Genomic DNA, 17,778 nt, shown 5'->3' on the forward strand with positions numbered 1-17,778 from the left:
GCTTCAGACTGGTTTCACAGGTCAGCGCAACATCGAGGGTCGAAGGGCCTGTACTGCGCTGTAATGTTCTATGTTCTATCTAATCAAAGCTTCCAGATTACTGAATGGCCTGGACAGAGCGGATGTTGGGAAAATGTTTCCAGTGGTAGGAGAGACTAGACCCAAGGCACAGCCTTAGAGTAAAGGGAAGACCTTTTAGAACGGAGAGAAGGAGAAACTTCTTCAGCCAGACAGTGGTGAATCTAAGGAACTCACTGCCCCAGAAGGCTGTGGAGGCCAGTTCATTGAGTATACTTAAGACAGAGATAGATAGGTTCTTGATTGTCAAGTGTTATAGGGAGAAAGCCGGACAATGGGGTTGAGAAACTTATCAGCCATGATTGAATGGTGGAGCAGACTCAATGGGCTGAATGGCCTAATTTTTGCTCCTATGTCTTATGGTCTTATACAGGAGTAAGGACTCAATTGCAGATTGGGCAAGAGATGCAGGGGAATGAGGGGTGGAACTTTTTTATGCAGCAAGGATTCTGAAAATTGAGAAAATGAATGACTCCAAATGAAACTGGACATCTTTAAATAATTGTAAGGAAGAGAAAATAGGGAGGGAAAAGCAAAACAACTTTTTCAATATTATTCCATTACTCACGTAAGAACTGCAACTGGTTTCATCTTTCCCTTGAGAGGATGTGGACAGAGCATCATCTGACTCATCTTTCGAGTTTGGAGCTCTCCGTTTTTCTCTGTGTGCTCTCGGAGTGCCTTTGCGAGGACCTGTGGAACGCTCACTCAGGTTTCCTTGAAATCCATCTGTAGGCAACACCATCAGAACATAACGATTAGCTCAGCCACTAATGGTGCCCATTAGCAGCTATTCATTCTCCCAGGCTGACCTTTACCCATTCCTCTGTCTGTGCCACTGTTTTCCCCCTCTCTCTGGGCTCCATCTCCACCAATCATTTACTCTTCCTCCTCCATTCCCCAGCCCCACCCCTTCTCTAGCACATATACCAACCTTTTCCCAACCATAATCAGTTGTGGACAAGGGTCACCAGCAATGTTAACTCTGCTTTCTTTCCAAAGATGCTCAGATCTGCTGAGTTTTTTCAGCAATTTCTGATTTTGTCAGCGATTAGTTCAGCGTCTTAAAAACAATTTAGTCTTCTAAACCTTTAACATGTGAAACTTATTCTGTATCCTTGCACCCTTTTCCTTTTAGGTTGGTCTGTTCCACGCTTGTGATGTTACTTATATCTTTTTTATATTTTTAAGATTCATTCACGGGACGAGCGCGTTGCTGGCCGGGCAGCATTTATTGTCCATCCCTAACTACTCAAGAGGAAAATTAAGAGCCAACCACATTGCGTAAGTGGGTCTGGAGTCACATAAAATCATAGAATCCCTACAGTGTGGAAACAGGCCCTTCAGCCCGACAAGTCCACATGACCCTTGCAGCTTCCCACCCAGACCCATCTCCCTAAGCTACACATTGCTGAACACTACAGGCAGTTTAACTTGGCCAATCCACCTAACCGGCACATCTTTGGACTGTGGGAGGAAACCGGAGCACCCGGAGGAAAACCACGCAGACACAGGGAGAATGTGCAAACTCCACACAGACAGTCGCCCGAGGGTGGAATCGAACCCCGGTCCCTGGCGCTGTGAGGCAGCAGTGCTAACCACTGAGCCACCATGCCGCCATATGTAGGCCAGACCAGGTAAGGATGGTAGTATCTTTCCCTAAAGGACATTATTGAAACAGGTAGGTTTTTCTGACATTCGACAACGGATTCACGATCATTAGACTCTTAATTCTAGATATTTATTGAATTCAAATTCCACCATCTGCCTTGGCAGGATTCGAACCCAGGTCTCCAGAACATTATCTGGGTCTCTGGATTAACAGTCCAGTGCTAATACCACTAGGCCATGGCCTCTCCAATCTTTAGTGAAAACTGATGTAAAAAAATTGTTCAATTCATCTATCTCCATATTTTCCACAACACAATTCTACAGGAATTCAGCAGTCTTCAACATGTTGTTTCAGTTTTCTAGCATCTGCCGTCTTAGCTTTGTTTCCGTCCACATTTTCCATTGATTCTCCAGTCTCACGTTCTATTGGACCAATGCTCACTTTGTTGACTCTTTCTAAAATATTTCGTAAAAATTCTACAGTGTGGACAGAGGCCATTCAGCTCATCGGGTCTGCACCAACCCTCCAAAGAGCATCCCACCCAGACCCAGTCCCCAACCCTATCCGTGTAACTCTACATTTACTATGGCTAACCCAACTATCCCGCATATCCTTGGACACTAAGGGGCAATTTACCATGGCCAAATCCCTAACCTGCACATCTTTGGATTTAGAGGGGAAACCAGAGCACCCAGAGGAAACCCACACAGACACAGGGAGAATGTCTGTGTGGAGTTTGCACAGTCACTCAAGGCTGGAACCAACTGGGTCCCTAGCACTGTGAAGCAGCAGCGGTAACCACTGAGCCACTGTGCCACCTTAAAAACTATTATTGTTACAATGCTGAGAGACAGCCAAATCAAATGAGCCTTCCTACGACTGTATTTGTGACACAGCATATTTAAACCCTTCAAAGACCATCAAATGGGATTCCAATGGTTCCTAATTAGACTTTCTAAATAACTACAGACTCTGAATAATCAATTCTAGCCACTAGTTCTGTAGCTTAAAGAAAAGACTTAGTAACTTTAGCAGAGCAAAATTAAACAACAATCTAATTGATGTCTATGATTTCAGCCCCAAAACCTTTGTTTTCAGCCCCCAATCACACAAAACAGAGTTAAGGGATAAAAAGAGAATAAAACTGGCTAGATTATTTAAGCAATTTGGACAATGTGTTGTTGCACGGGCATACACGATTGTTTCTTGGTTGATTTTCTGAAGACAGTCAGGGCCAACTTCTCAGCTCACTAAGGAAACCAGTGATACTTCTAACTTAAAGAATAGAAACTAAGTTTCCAACAGCTGATAATCAGAAGTTGGTAGGAAGCTTCATGCTGCAACATCAACAGCCAAACCCCTATCAGAAACAGCCCAAAACCCCAGTTCAAACTCTTCAGCTCCTCCCTCTGTTCAACCATCATCTGGTCTTTCAGCCACGTTGGCACCAATCCCTGCAGAACACTGCTGGTCACAGGCCTCCTGTCCGAAAAACAATCCTCTGTCTCCCACCATCAAGCCAATCTTGCATATGCTTCCTTTTTGTTTTTGACTAAGCTTTCAAATTTATTTTGTTATCCAAGCTTCCCAAATCTTGCCATCCTTATTCTTCACTTGTCTTTAAAAGATTCCCACATGGCAGATTATGGGTTTTACCCTTAAACATCCACCCTAATCTACACTCCCCAGGTCTTGCCTGGTATCTAGGTAGTTAGCCTTCCCCAAATTTAATTATTTCAGCCAAGGACTACTCTTGTCCTTATCTAGAAGTGCCTTAAAACTTACCAAATTATGGTTACTATTCCCAAAATGTTCTCCCACTGAACCTTCGATCACCTGGCCAGGCTCCTTTCCCAACACCAGGTCGAGTCTGGCTATTTCCTCATTGGACTATTTACACATTAACGTCCAGGACACACCTAACAAATCCCTCACCACCCCAACAAAGCCCCTGGCACTAAGCGAGTTCCAATCAATATGGAGGAAATTATAAATCACCAACTGCAACACCCTGCTGGTTTCACATTTTTCCATAACCCGTACACATATCTGTTCCTTTGGCTCCCACTGACTAGCTCAACCCCTTCCAAAGTGGTTGCACCCTTACTATTGCTGAGCTCTATCCACATGACCTCGCTGGACGAGCCCTTCAAGGTGCCCTCCCTCAGTAGAGCTATGATATTCTTCCTTAGCAAGAATGTAATTCCCCCCCAACCTCTCTATCTTGTCTGAAGTATTTAAATCCTGGAACGTTAAGCCGTCAGTCTTGGTCCTCCCTCAACAAGTCTCTGTAATAGCTACAACATCATAGTTATATGTCCTAATTCAAGCTCATCCACATCACCGGTCACATTCCTCGCATGAAAACACATACACCTCAGACCATTAGTCCCATTGCGTTCAGTAAGCTCTCCGTCTTTTCTTCCTTTCAGCCTTACTGGCCTTAGCCTCTGACTCCTCCTCATTCATTTTACTTGCTGACCCATTACTCTGGTTCCCACCCTGCTGCCACACTAGTGTAAACTGCCCTGAGTGACACTAGCAAAACTCCCTGCCCAGATATTGGTGCCCTTCCAACTTAGATGCAACCCGTCCTTCTAGTCCGTCTTGTACAGGTCCCACTGGCCCCAGAAGACATCCCAATGATCCAAATACCTGAAGCTCTCCCTCCTACACCAGCTCTTTAGCCACATATTTAACTGTATTACTTCCTATTCCTAGCCTCACCAGCACATGACACAAAGTCATTCCAAGATTACAGCCCTAGAGGTTTTGCTTTTCAACTTCCATCGAATTCCCTTCCTAGGACCTCATCTTTCTTTCTGCCTGTCATTAGTACCAATATAGACCACAACCTTCAGAATATCCTGTACCTACTAAGACATCCTAGACCCTGGGAACAGGGAGGCAACACACCATCCTGGAGTCTAGCACCTGACCACAGAAACACCACTGTGCCCCTAGCTATAGAATTCCCCATCTCTACTGCTTGCCTACACTTCAACCCACCCTGCTGCACAATGGCACCAGCTGTGGTGCCACTGACCTGGCTGCTGCTTTCCCTTGAGAGGCCATTCTCCCTCTACAGTATTCAATTTGGCATTCCTGTTTAAGGGGGAAATTGTCACAGGGGACTCGTGTGTTCCTGGTTGTCTTTTGTTTGTGTAGCCCTTACTGGTGGTACGACCTGTTCACCAAACGTGCTATCCACGACATTCTCAGAATCATGGATGCTCCATGGATGCTTCAAGGAACAGCTACTGCATGTCCTTGATAAGTATGTACCTGTCAGGCAGGGAGGAAGTGGTCGAGCCAGGGAATCGTGGTTTACTAAAGAGGTTGAATCTCTTGTCAAGAGGAAGAAGGAGGCTTATGTAGAGATGAGGCGTGAAGGCTCCGTTAGGGCGCTTGAGAGTTACAAGTTAGCCAGGAAGGACCTAAAGAGAGAGCTAAGAAGAGCCAGGAGGGGACATGAGAAGTCTTTAGCAGGTAGGATCAAGGAAAACCCTAAAGCTTTCTATAGGTATGTCAGGAATAAAAGAATGACTAGAGTAAGATTAGGGCCAGTCAAGGACAGTAGTGGGAAGTTGTGCGTGGAGTCCGAAGAGATAGGAGAGGTGCTAAATGAATATTTTTTGTCAGTATTCACACAGGAAAAAGACAATGTTGTCGAGGAGAATACTGAGATACAGGCTATTAGACTAGACGGGATTGAGGTTCATAAGGAGGTGTTAGCAATTCTGGAAAGTGTGAAAATAGATAAGTCCCCTGGGCCGGATGGGATTTATCCTAGGATTCTCTGGGAAGCTAGACAGGAGATTGCATAGCCTTTGGCTTTGACTTTTATGTCATTTCTACAGGAATAGTGCCAGAAGACTGGAGGATAGCAAATGTTGTCCCCTTGTTCAAGAAGGGGAGTAGAGACAACCCTGGTAATTATAGACCAGTGAGCCTTACTTCGGTTGGGGGTAAGGTGTTGAAAAGGTTTATAAGAGATAGGATTTATAATCATCTAGAAAGGAATAATTTGATTAGGAATAGTCAACACGATTTTGTGAAAGGTAGGTCGTGCCTCACAAACCTTATTGAGTTCTTTGAGAAGGTGACCAAACAGGTGGATGAGGGTAAAGCGGTTGGTGTGGTGTATATGGATTTCAGTGAAGTGTTTGATAAGGTTGCTCACGGTAAGCTATTGCAGAAAATACGGAGGCATGGGATTGAGGGTGATTTAGCGGTTTGTATCAGAAATTGGCTAGCTGTAAGAAGACAGAGGGTGGTAGTTGATGGGAAATGTTCATCCTGGAGTTCAGTTACTAGTGGTGTACCGCAAGGATCTGTTTTGGGGCCACTGCTGTTTGTCATTTTTATAAATGACCTGGATGAGGGCGTAGAAGGATGGGTTAGTAAATTTGCGGATGACACCAAAGTCGGTGGAGTTGTGGATAGTGCGGAAGGATGTTGCAGGTTACAGGGTTGTTAAGAAGGCGTACGGTGTGTTAGGTTTTATTGGTAGAGGGATTGAGTTTCGGAGCCATGAGGTCCACTTGCAGCTGTACAAAACTCTGGTGCGGCCACACTTGGAGTATTGCGTACAGTTCTGGTCACCGCATTATAGGAAGGATGTGGAAGCACTGGAAAGGGTGCAGAGGAGATTTACCAGGATGTTGCCTCGTATGGAGGGAAGGTCTTATGAGGAAAGGCTGAGGGACTTGAGGCTGTTTTCGTTCGAGAGAAGAAGGTTAAGAGGTGACTTAATAGAGACATACAAGATGATCAGAGGATTAGATAGGGTGGACAGTGGAAGCCTTTTTCCTCAGATGGTGCTGGCTAGCACGAGGGGACATAGCTTTAGTGATAGATATAGGACAGATGTCAGAGGTAGATTCTTTATTCAGAGAGTAGTAAGGGCGTGGAATGCCCTGCCTGCAACAGTAGTGGACTCGCCAACTTTAAGGGCATTTAAATGGTCGTTGGATAAACATATGGATGATAATGGAATAGTGTAGGTTAGATGGGCTTCAGATTGGTTTCACACGTCGGCGCAACATCGAGGGCTGAAGGGCCTGTACTGCGCTGTAATGTTCTATGTTCTATAGTGATTCCTATTGCAGCTCCTGGCTCTCCATGCGGTCAATCAGGAGCTGCAGCTGAACACACTTCCTGTAAACATAGTCACCATGAAGACTGGAAGTGTCCCTGATTTCCCACAGGAGGAGCATTTCATGGGGCCAAGTCCTCCTGGCATTGTGAACCTCAACTACAAACAATCCAGGAACTGACTTCACAACCTAATCCACAAGTTACCAGAATCAGGTCACTCACTCCTGCTTTCTATTCCTAGCAGATTACAACCACAAAAAGTGCTCTCTCTCTCTCTCTCCAGGCACTATGCACTCATCTCCTACCTTTCCCCCACACCCATACACACCATTTCTAACCAAAAAAGTCCAATACTCGAATACCTCAACTGCCTCCACCATATACCCAAAATACTCACTGTGAAATAGTTTTTTCTTATATTATCCTTGCTTCATTTTCAAATCACTTTAAATCCATGCCCTCTTGCTCATTTCTTTTATGAGTGGTAACAGTTTCTACCTTTCTACTCCGTCCAGTCTGCTCCTGGATTTTGAAACCTTCTACCAAATTTCATTCAGCCTTTTTGACTCCAAGAAGAACAGTCCCAACTTCTTCAATCTATCCTGAGCCACACATTCATTTCTCTAATCAGAATTGCTTTCTGCCAATTTGCATATGGTTCAGGTAATAAGTCCTGATTCTTAATTTGGTGCCCAGTCCCTCCTAATGTCTATGCAGAACTACATCTGCACTGCCTATGCTACTGCTACCTATATGGACCTACACAGGATTTATGTATGTTGGAGCAATCAATTCATCTATTTTGTTAGGAATGATGCATGTATTCAGAGAAAGAACCTTTTATTCTGTTTATCATTTCTCCTACATTTAACCTGTTGCTGGTGCACTGTTTATATATTCTGTTTCTTTGTACCACACGATGTTTAATATTACCATATCATTCACCTGCAATCTTATGTTCTTTTTCTTTGACTTTCTAAAAAATCCTTCACACCAATCCCCATCCGTGGCCAACATTTAGTTTAAAGCCTTCTCTACAGACTCAGTCATTCAATTGTCCTGAACATTGGGAGCTTCGTGAACTGGTAAGTCATGAGTCACGGTGAGCCAACCAACCACAACATCCACAACCCGAGCTACAAATCTACTCTAAAAGCTTAGAAACTGGTAAGTCAGTTAAACTTTTGTGCTTCCATCTATGAGGCTCCCTTACTCAAAATATCTCCAAAAAATTCAAAACTCCATATTACTGTAGCCAATAGTTAGACAGTGAAAGGTGCAATTAGCAGGAAGTACTGCATCTTCAGATTTGACCCTTTCAGCAAAGGAATTTCACACTCATTTGAGGTAGTGTACTAATGCTACTAATAAGTGGAAGCCACTACAGTCATTCTTGCCCTGTAAAAAAAAGACGGCCCTTTGTTACATCAAGTGCCAGATAAACAGCACACGCACAGATGTCAGATAAACAGCACACGCACAGATGTCAACAACACTGCCCAGCCCAGACAACTGGTAGTACAAAACCACACAGAAGATGTAACAAATGAAAAGAAAATTATTTAGCAGTTGTCAAATGCAATGAATTGGACTGAATTCCTGCATATTAATTACCTTCACTGGAATCCTCGGCACCTTCTTTGTGCTTCTGACAGAGGATCCTGTCAAGAAAAGGATTTTAAAAAGTACAGATCAACACTTCAACTCATTGAATCAGGAGAGAATGGCCCAAGAAACAAATCTCAAATAAGAACTAGCAATGGGCTGTACATACAGATATATGCCCTGTGATGCATCTTCCTTGATCTGGGCTTTATCAAGCTTTGCACAATAATAATGATATGTTCTCCGACAAGTTTTCACATCACATCCAATAGTTGCTCCTGGGCGGTGACAGCAAGAGCAGCTCTGTGGAAGGAAAGACACTTTTTAACGTGCAACTAACTGACTGTTCAATTGAAAGTAACAACGTATGGATTTAATCTGATCACCAAATGGCCAATAGTTTCCCTTTGTACTGCTATCCAGAACAAAAGAGACTTCCATCAGGTTTCTTCAGTGATCTCAGAATAACCTGTTAATTATAAAACAAAATGCTGAAACATAGAAACTAGGAGCAGAAGGTCATTTGGCCCTTTAAGTCTGCTCTATCATTCAACATGACCAATGCTGATGCTCTATCTCAATACTATATTTGCATTTTCACCCCTTACTCCATGAATACCTTGATACTCCAAAACACACTTTCTTGAATATATTTAGTATCTTGGTGTTCGCAGCCTTCTGTGGAATTCTGTGAATTCCATAGTTTCCCTAGCTCATAATTGCCGTCTGAGTGATTTATGGATGGTCAAAAAGTGCTGACACAGGCAGCGACACCCTCATCCTATGAATGAAAAGAAAAATCGTGCTATGGTCCATTTGCTCATTCCCCCCTACAGCCTCTGCTCTTGTCCACACAGGCATCACGAATCTCAAACCTGTCAGACAAGCTCAAGAGTTGCGGCACCAATCAGGAGAAACATCCTCCCTGCAATCATTCTGCCCAATCCTGTACTATGTACTGTGAATAAAGGGGAGCCTGCAGAAACAAACTAGGAGCAAGATCAGGCAGTTCCACCCTTCAAATCTGCTCCAATATTCAACATGACAACTGATGTTCTCTGTCAAACCCATATTCCTGCTTTATCTCCATACCACTTGATGCCTCAACCTCTTTTTTTGAATACATACAATGATCTAGCCCCACATCCTTCTATTGTGGCAAGTTTCCTCATCTCAGTTCTAAATGACTTACCCTGCATTCTGGACTCACCAATCATATGTTCTCATATCACATCTTTTATAATACTCTAGTATATTTCCTGCTACTGATGCTAGGCTGACGGGTCTGTAATTCTGCATTTTGCTCTCCTTTGAGAAGCTAATGAAATGCAGGACCAGGCAATATGTTGTATCTGCATGATGTGAGAGCTAGTGGGCCTTACTGTGGTTCATAAAGGCCACAGCTTTTGCTTCGGTCTGATTTGTTGTTGTCATATATTTTGAGATTCAGTGAAGGTGTTGTTTTGCTGCAGCTCAGAGTTGATGAGCTGGAGCCTGAGCTTCAAACATGGTGACACATCAGGGAAGAGGGAGAGTTACCTGAACGCTGTGTTTCAGAAGGCAGTCCCACCCCTTAGATTAACAACCTCAAATTCAGTCAATGGTTAGAGACAGGAGGGTATGGCTACGAGCAAGCTAGGTAGATGGATCCAGGAGGTAGTGCTCGAGGAGCCGCAACTCTTGAGCTTGTCTGACAGGTTTGAGATTCTTGATGCCGGTGTGGACAAGAGCAGAGGCTGTAGGGGGAAATGAGCAAATGGACCATAGCACGATTTTTCTTTTCATTCATAGGATGAGGGTGTCGCTGCCTGTGCCAGCACTTTTTGACCATCCATAAATCACCCAAGTGACAATTATGAGTCAACCACAATGCTGTGGGTCTGGAGTCACACGTAGGCCAGATCAGGTAAGGATGGCAGTTTCCTTCCCTAAACGACATTACTGAACCAGATGGTTTCAATTCTATAGCTCTCATAATTTTGTGTACCTCCAATTCCCCCCACCTCAACCTCCTCTGCTCCAAGGAAAATAAACCCACCCTATCCAGTCTCTCCTCATAACTGACGCTTTTCACTCCCGGGTAACATCCTGGTGAATCTCTGCTGCACCCTCATCCTTCTGATAGAGTGGAAACCAGAACTGCATGAAGTATTCCATCTGTGGCTGAACCAATGATTTATGGTGTTGGAACAAGATTTCCTCGCTGCTAATGAAAGCCAGCATCCCATATGCCTTCTTCATCACCCTGTTTAAGTGTGCTGACACCTTCAAGGATCTTTGGACTCGTTCTGCAAGGCCACTTTCCTCAGTAATCCCGAGGGAATGACCACTTGTACATCCTTTCCTCAACTGACCTCCCAAAATGCATCACCTCACACCTATACAGATTACATTTTATCTGCCATAGCTGCACCCAATTTATCATCTGATCGCTATCAGGCTACAGCCTGAGTCCATCCTCCTCACTATCAATCAACAACCTAATTTTTGTGTCATCTACACTTACTAATTGTACCTTCAACATTCACATCCAAATTGTCAATATACATAAACAGAAAGGATTCCAGCACCTAACCCTGTAATATACTGCTGGTCACAGGCTTCCAATCACAAAAACAACCGTCCACCATCACCCTGTGCCTCTTATTTGTAAGCCAATTTTGGATCCAGTTGCCAACTTGCCTTAGATCCAATGGGCTCCTACCTTTGTTCCAGGCAAATTGCACTAACCTCATCAGTACATTTAGTCACCTTTTCAAAAAAACTACTTAATTAATCAGACAGGATCTCTCTTTTATAAATCCATGTTAACTATCCCTGATCAATCCTGCCTTTCCTAGTGTTGATTAATCTAGTCGTTCAGCATTTTCAATGAGATCCCTCCTCATCCTTCTAAACTCCATCAAGTACAGACCCACAGTCCTCAATCACTGCTCATATACAAGCCCTTCATCCCAGGGTTCATTGTTGTAAACTTCCTCTGGACCCCCTCTAACATGTGCACATCCTTCCTTAGATATGGGGCCCAAAACTGCTCACAATATTACAAATGCGGTATCACAAATGCCTTATACAGTGTCAGTAGTACATGTTGGCATTTGTATTCTGGGCACTTCAAAAAGAATGTCAACATTGCGTTTGCCTTTCTGACTGTCAACTGAATCGAACTTTAAAAGAATTCCAAACTAGGACTCCCAAGTCCCTCTGAGCTTCCGATGTCAGAAGCCTTTCCCCATTTAGAAAATAGTCTGTGTCTCTATTCTTCCTACCAGCGTATAATCTCACACTTTCCCATACTGTATTCCATCTGCTACATCTTTGCCCACTCTCCAACATGTCCTCCCAGCTTCACAGAACTACCTGTCCCTTCACCTATCTTTGTGCCATCGACAAACTTAGCAACAATACCATCAGCGCCTTTGTCCAGATTGTCCCAACACTGACCCTTGCAGAACTCCACTAGACACTGGTCACCATTCTGAAAAAGACCCCTTTATGCCTAATCTCTGGCTTCTGCCAGTCAGTCAATCCTTTATCCATGCCAGAACCCTGCCCCTAACACCATGGGCTCTTAACTCCTGTGCGGCACCTTGACAAAGGCGTTCTGGAAATCCAAATACACATCTACTGGCTTTCCTCTGTCTAACTTGTTGTTACCTCCTCAAAAGAATTCTAACAGATTTGTCAGGTGTGACCTCCCCTTGATGAAGCTGCGCTGACTGCATCCAATTTTACCATGCACTTCCAAGCACTCTGCAATCTCATCCTTAACAATGGACTCCAAAATCTTAACAAAGACCAAGGTCAGGCTAACCAGCCAATAGTTTCCAGTCTTCCGACTCCCCCACTTTTTAAACAGGGATGTGACATTAGTCATTTTCAAGTCCTCTGGAACCCTCCCCGGCTCGGGATTCCTGAAAGATCAGCAATAATGCCTCCACAATCTGCTCAGCTATCTCCTTCAGAACACTGGGATGTAGTTATTGGTCTGGGTGACGCATTCAGACCTTTCAGACTCTCCAGCATCACTATACTCACCTCTCCCTCCTGACTCTCAAGGAGTTGATATGCTGATGTCTTCCCACTATAAAAACTGATGCAAAGTATCTATTCAATTCCTCCACAATTTCTTTGTGGCCCATTACTACTTCTCCAGCCTCATTTTCCAGCAGTCCAATGCCCACTCTTGCCTCTTACATTATCAGACATCTTAAAAAAAAAAATCTTTAAAATTACTAGCTAGCTTACCCTAATATTTCATTTTCTCCCCGCTTACTACTTTTTTAGTTATACTCTGCTGGTTTTGAAAGGCTTCCCACTATCTTCACCATGTTATATGTTTTTACTTTTGTTTTTATGCTGTCCCTGATGTCCCTTGTCAGCCATGGTTGCCTCATCCTCCTTGTAATACGTTTCTCCTTCCTTGGGATTAATTTCTACTGTGCCCCACAAATTAGCCCCAGAAACTCCTGCCATTGTTGCTCTACCACCCTGTCTCCTAGGCTCCCCTTCCAATCAACTCTGACCAGTTCCACCCTCTTCTATTTGTAGTTACCTTTACTCAATTGTAATACCATTACATCTGATTCTAGCTTCTCCCTCAAACTCCAGAGTGAATTCCATCACATTACGGCCACTGCCCCCTTCACCTTAAGCTCCCTAGTCAGGTCTACCTCATTACAGATCATGAAATCCAGAATCGCCTGTTCTATAGGGGACTCTCTACCACAAACTGCCCCAAAAAAAAAAACTTAAAATTTCAACAAATTCCTTTTCTTGAGATCTGCTAGCAACCTGATTTCCCAGTGCACTTGCATACTCACGTCTCCTATGTTTATTGTAATAGTGCCTTTCTTACATGCCTTTTCTAACTCCTGATCCCCTTGCAGCTACATTGTAATGGTTCCCACAACATTCATTAGGTGCTCCAAAAACTTGGAATTTCAAGTAAATGTTGGACTATAACCTGGTGTCTGTGACTTCTGATTTTGTCCACTCTAGTCCAACATTGGCATCTCCACATCATGGCTCTTGAGGCCTTGCTGGTATCACAGCTGCAGAAAGGGAGGTCATGGCGGAGGGTTTGTGCACTGAGTCAGTATGGGTAGAAGACAGAAACAGGAAAGGCGCAGTCACTTTGTTGGGAGTTTTCTATTGACCCTCCCAGTAGCAACAGAGACACTGAGGAACAGATTGGGAGACAGATTTTGGAAAGGTGCAGAAGTAATAGGGTTGTTGTCATGGGCGACTTCAACTTTCCGAATATAGACTGGATCCTGCTAAGTGCAAACAGTCTGGATGGAGCAGATTTTGTCAGGTTTGTCCAGAAAGGATTTCTGACTCAATATGTAGATAGGTCAACTAGAGGGGAGGCCATATTGAATTTGGTGCTTGGCAACGAACCAGGTCAGGTGTCAGATCTCTTGGTGGGAGAGCATTTCGGTGATAGTGATCACAACTCCCTGACCTTTACTATAGTCATGGAGAGGGATAGGAGCAGAGGGTATGGGAAAGTATTTAATTAGGGGAGGGGGAATTACAATGCTATTAGGCAAGAACTATGGAGCACCAATTGGGATCAGATGTTCTCAGGGAAATGCACGACAGAAACGTGGAGGTTGTTTAGCGAGCAGTTGCTACAGGTACTGGATAGGTTTGTCCCACTGAGGCAAAGAAAGGATGGTAAGGTGAAGGAACCTTGGATGATAAGACACATTGAACATCTAGTCAAGAGAAAGAAGGAAGCAAGGATCTGACAGGGCTCTCGAGGTCTACAAGGTAGCCAGGAAGGAACTGAAGAATGGACTTAGGAGAGCTAGAAGCGGGTATGAGAGAACCTTGGAGGGTAGGATCAAGGAAAACCCCAAGGCTTTCTAGACTCATGTGAGGAACAAGAGGATGGCCAGAGTGAGGGTAGGGCCACTCAGGGACAGTGGAGGGAACTTGTGTGCTGAGCCAGAGGAGGTCCTTAATGAATACTTTGCTTCAGTATTCACCAATGAGAGGAACCTTGACGTTTGTGAGGACAGCATGAAACAGGCAGATATGCTTGAACAGGTTGTTGTTAGGAAGGAGGATGTGCTATAAATTTTGGAAAACATGAGGATAGATAAGTCCCCTGGGCCAAATGGGATATACCCAAGGTTACTATGGGAAGCAAGGGAAGAGATTGCTGCCCTTTGGCAATGATCTTTGCGTTCTCACTGTCCACTGGAGTAGTGCCAGAAGACTGGAGGGTGGCAAGTGTCATTCCCCTGTTCAAGAAAGGGAATAGGGATAATCCTGGAAATTATAGACCGGTCAGTCTTACTTCTGTAGTGGGCATATTATTGGAGAGGACTCAGAGATAGTATTTATGATTATTTGGAAAAGCACAGTTTGATTAGAAATAGTCAGCATGGCTTTGAGGGGCATGTCATGCCTCACAAGCCTTATTGAATTCTTTGAGGATGTGACAAAACACTGTTTAGGGTAGAGCAGTGGATGTGGTGTATCTGGATTTTAGCAAGGCATTTGATAAGGTTCCACATGGTAGGCTCATTCAGAAAGTAGGGAGGCATGGGATTCAGGGAAACTTGGCTGTCCAATGGAAGACAGAGGGTAGTAGTAGATGGAAAATATTCAACCTGGAGCTCGGTGCCCAGTGGTGTTCCGCAGGGATCTGTTCTGGGACGTCTGCTCTTTGTGATCTTTATCAAAGACTTGGATGAGGAAGTGGAAGGGTGGGTTAGTAAGTTTGCCGATAACACAAAGGTTGGAGGAGTTGTGGACAGCATGGAGGGCTGTTGTAGGTTGCAACGGGACATTGACAGGATGCAGAGCTGGGCAAAGTGGCAGATAGAATTCAACCCCAAAAGGTGTGAAGTGATTCATTTTGGAAGGTTGAATTTGAATGCAGAATATAGGGTTAATGGCAGGGTTCTTGGCAGTGTGGAGGAACAGAGGGATCTTGGGGTCCACATCCACAGATCCCTCAAAATTGCGACCCAAGTTGATGGGGTTGTAAAGAAGGCGTATGGTATGTTGGCTTTCATTGGCAGGGAATTGAGTTTAAGAGCCGTGAGGTTATGCTGCAGCTCTATAAAACTCTGGTTAGACCACACTTGGAATATTGTGTTCAGTTCTGGTTACCTCATTACAGGAAAGCTTTAGAGAGGGTGCAGAGGAGATTTACCAGGATGCTGCCTGGACTAGAGGGCAGGTCTTATGAGGAAAGGTTGAGGGAGCTAGGGCTTTCTTCATTGGAGCAAAGAAGGATGAGAGGTGACTTGAAAGAGTTTTACAAGATGATGAGAAGCATAGATAGAGTGGATAGCCAGAGACTTTTTCCCAGGGCAGAAATGACTATTACGAGGGGGCATAATTTTAAGGTGACTAGAGGAAGGTATAGGCGAGATGTCAGAGGTAGGCTCTTCACACAGAAAGTGGTGGGCGTGTGGAATGCGCTGCCGGCAGTGGTAGTGGAGTCAGATACTTTAGAGACTTAAACAACTCTTGGATAGGCATGTGGAGGATAGTAAAATGCAGGGTAGATTGACCTTAGTTGGATAATAGGTCGGCACAACATCGTGGGCCAAAGGGCCTGTACTGTGCTGTACTGTTCTATGTTTTCTATGTTTTCATATACAGCTCCATCATAACTTTCTTGCGTTTGTTTCAATGCTTCAACCTGCATTAATAAAGGCAAGTATCCATTATGCCTTCTTTACACTGTCCTGTTCTCTCTGAAGATCTGCGGATCTGCACAAAGTCCCTCCATCTTCTGTACTTTCCAGGATCCTACCAGTAATCATGTACTCTTTCTCTGTTAGTCTTCCCAAAATGAATCACCTCGTATTTATCAACTTTAAATTCCTTTTGCTATTACGTTGCTTAGTTGGCCAGCCAGTCTATACTATCCCATGGTCCAAGCTTTCTTCCTCACTATTTTTGTGTCATCTGCAAAAATACTGATCAACCCTCCTAAATTCATTTATGCACGCAACGGCAAAGGTCATAGCAACAAACCGTAAGGCACATCACTGGACACAGGCTCCAATCACAAAACAATCTTCAACATCACCCGCTGCCTCCTGCCACTAAATGTCAAAGAGCAGTTACAAAAGCTACATACCAACTTGTTTCCCCTTTTTATTTCCTTCTTGATATCTTCAAGCAAGAAGCCTCCGAGAGTCTCATTCTCAGAATGCGATGTCACTAGAGCAGATGAAAATAACTAGAAATAGGAAGAAAACAGAAAGTAGTATATCAGCACTCTTCAGGACAAACTTCACAAATTCAAAAGATCAACTGATTGTATATGGCTACACACTACAAAACTTCTGCTTTTGTTGTAAAATTTGGAAGTTGCTGGAAAAGCTTAGCAGGTCTCGCAGCATCTGTGAAGAAAAAACATGCAGAGTTAACATTTTGGGTCTTTGAGGAAGGGTCACTGGGCCCGAAACGTTAACACTGATTTTTTTTTCTTCACACATGCTGCCTGACCTGCTGGGCTTTTCCAGCAACTTCTGTTTTTGTCCCTAATTTGCAACATCCGCAGTTCTTCTGGTTTTCCAAATTTTACATGGGGATTACGAATTTATTTAGCATTTGGACAACAAAGGTCCTGGAGAGTGGAAAAGCAGAATTTTCCAATCTAAGTAATAGTTAGAAATCACTCATTACAGAGCGATGATTATTGATGATTCCATGGGCACAGCCACATTTTTTTTTTGTTTTCTATCCAGATAAATGGGTAAATGTGATGCGCAGTGGGATAAAATTACGCACACCAAGGACTGATACAAACAATTCCAAGTTAATTTTCGAAAGAATAAGATGAAATCTTGGCCAAATACCATCAGCACCTGCCTGTCCAGACTCATTCACTCACTGACTCACAAGTACCAACAATATTTGGGATTTACCAACTTCAAGTGAAGAGGGCAGAGGAATCTGAAGAAGAAAATATCATTGTCAACCTAGCTAATAGCTTCAGACCTTCAAGTGATTGCTGCTTCTCTTCACTTACCATACATTTGTGATGTGCTGCCATCTTCTGGCTTTGGGCTACTAACAACTGGCCACAATGCTCCTCTTTATTGAGTTTACAGAAAGCACATTTCGGTTGTCTCGACCCCCTCCTCTTCCCCTTAGAATCAGTTGCCATCTTTGAAATTGGCCTCAAAATGGAATCTTTAAATAGTATAAAAGAAATACGGTAAATGATTGGAATGGCTAAGCAAGTTTAAGCAACATATTTATAGTTTAAGCACCGTATGGAGCATTTGTTATATCATGCTGAAAGTACATTGGTGCTACCAATTTTAAAAAAATCAAAACTATCAAGAGAAAAGGACTTCATGCTTACAGTTACTAATAATTATAATTCATCCCATCAACAT

The 17,778-nt window shown here is 43.7% G+C and overlaps 1 protein-coding gene across 1 annotated transcript; it reads right to left on the bottom strand.

Moving 5' to 3' along the window:
* Positions 1-493: 493 nt before the first annotated feature.
* LOC109921757 (PHD finger protein 6) lies at positions 494-17,563 on the bottom strand. The gene is made up of 5 exons (XM_048593403.1): positions 17,406-17,563; positions 16,509-16,610; positions 8,565-8,698; positions 8,405-8,451; positions 494-807 (listed from the first exon to the last, which is right to left on the bottom strand). Exons 1-5 carry the CDS (start codon positions 17,541-17,543, stop codon positions 512-514), a joined length of 717 nt encoding a protein of 238 aa, XP_048449360.1. The 5' UTR covers positions 17,544-17,563; the 3' UTR covers positions 494-511.
* Positions 17,564-17,778: the final 215 nt, after the last annotated feature.

Source organism: Rhincodon typus, unplaced genomic scaffold (assembly GCF_021869965.1).
Source record: "Rhincodon typus isolate 14 unplaced genomic scaffold, sRhiTyp1.1 hic_rhity00002782, whole genome shotgun sequence".
Lineage (NCBI taxonomy): Eukaryota > Metazoa > Chordata > Chondrichthyes > Orectolobiformes > Rhincodontidae > Rhincodon > Rhincodon typus.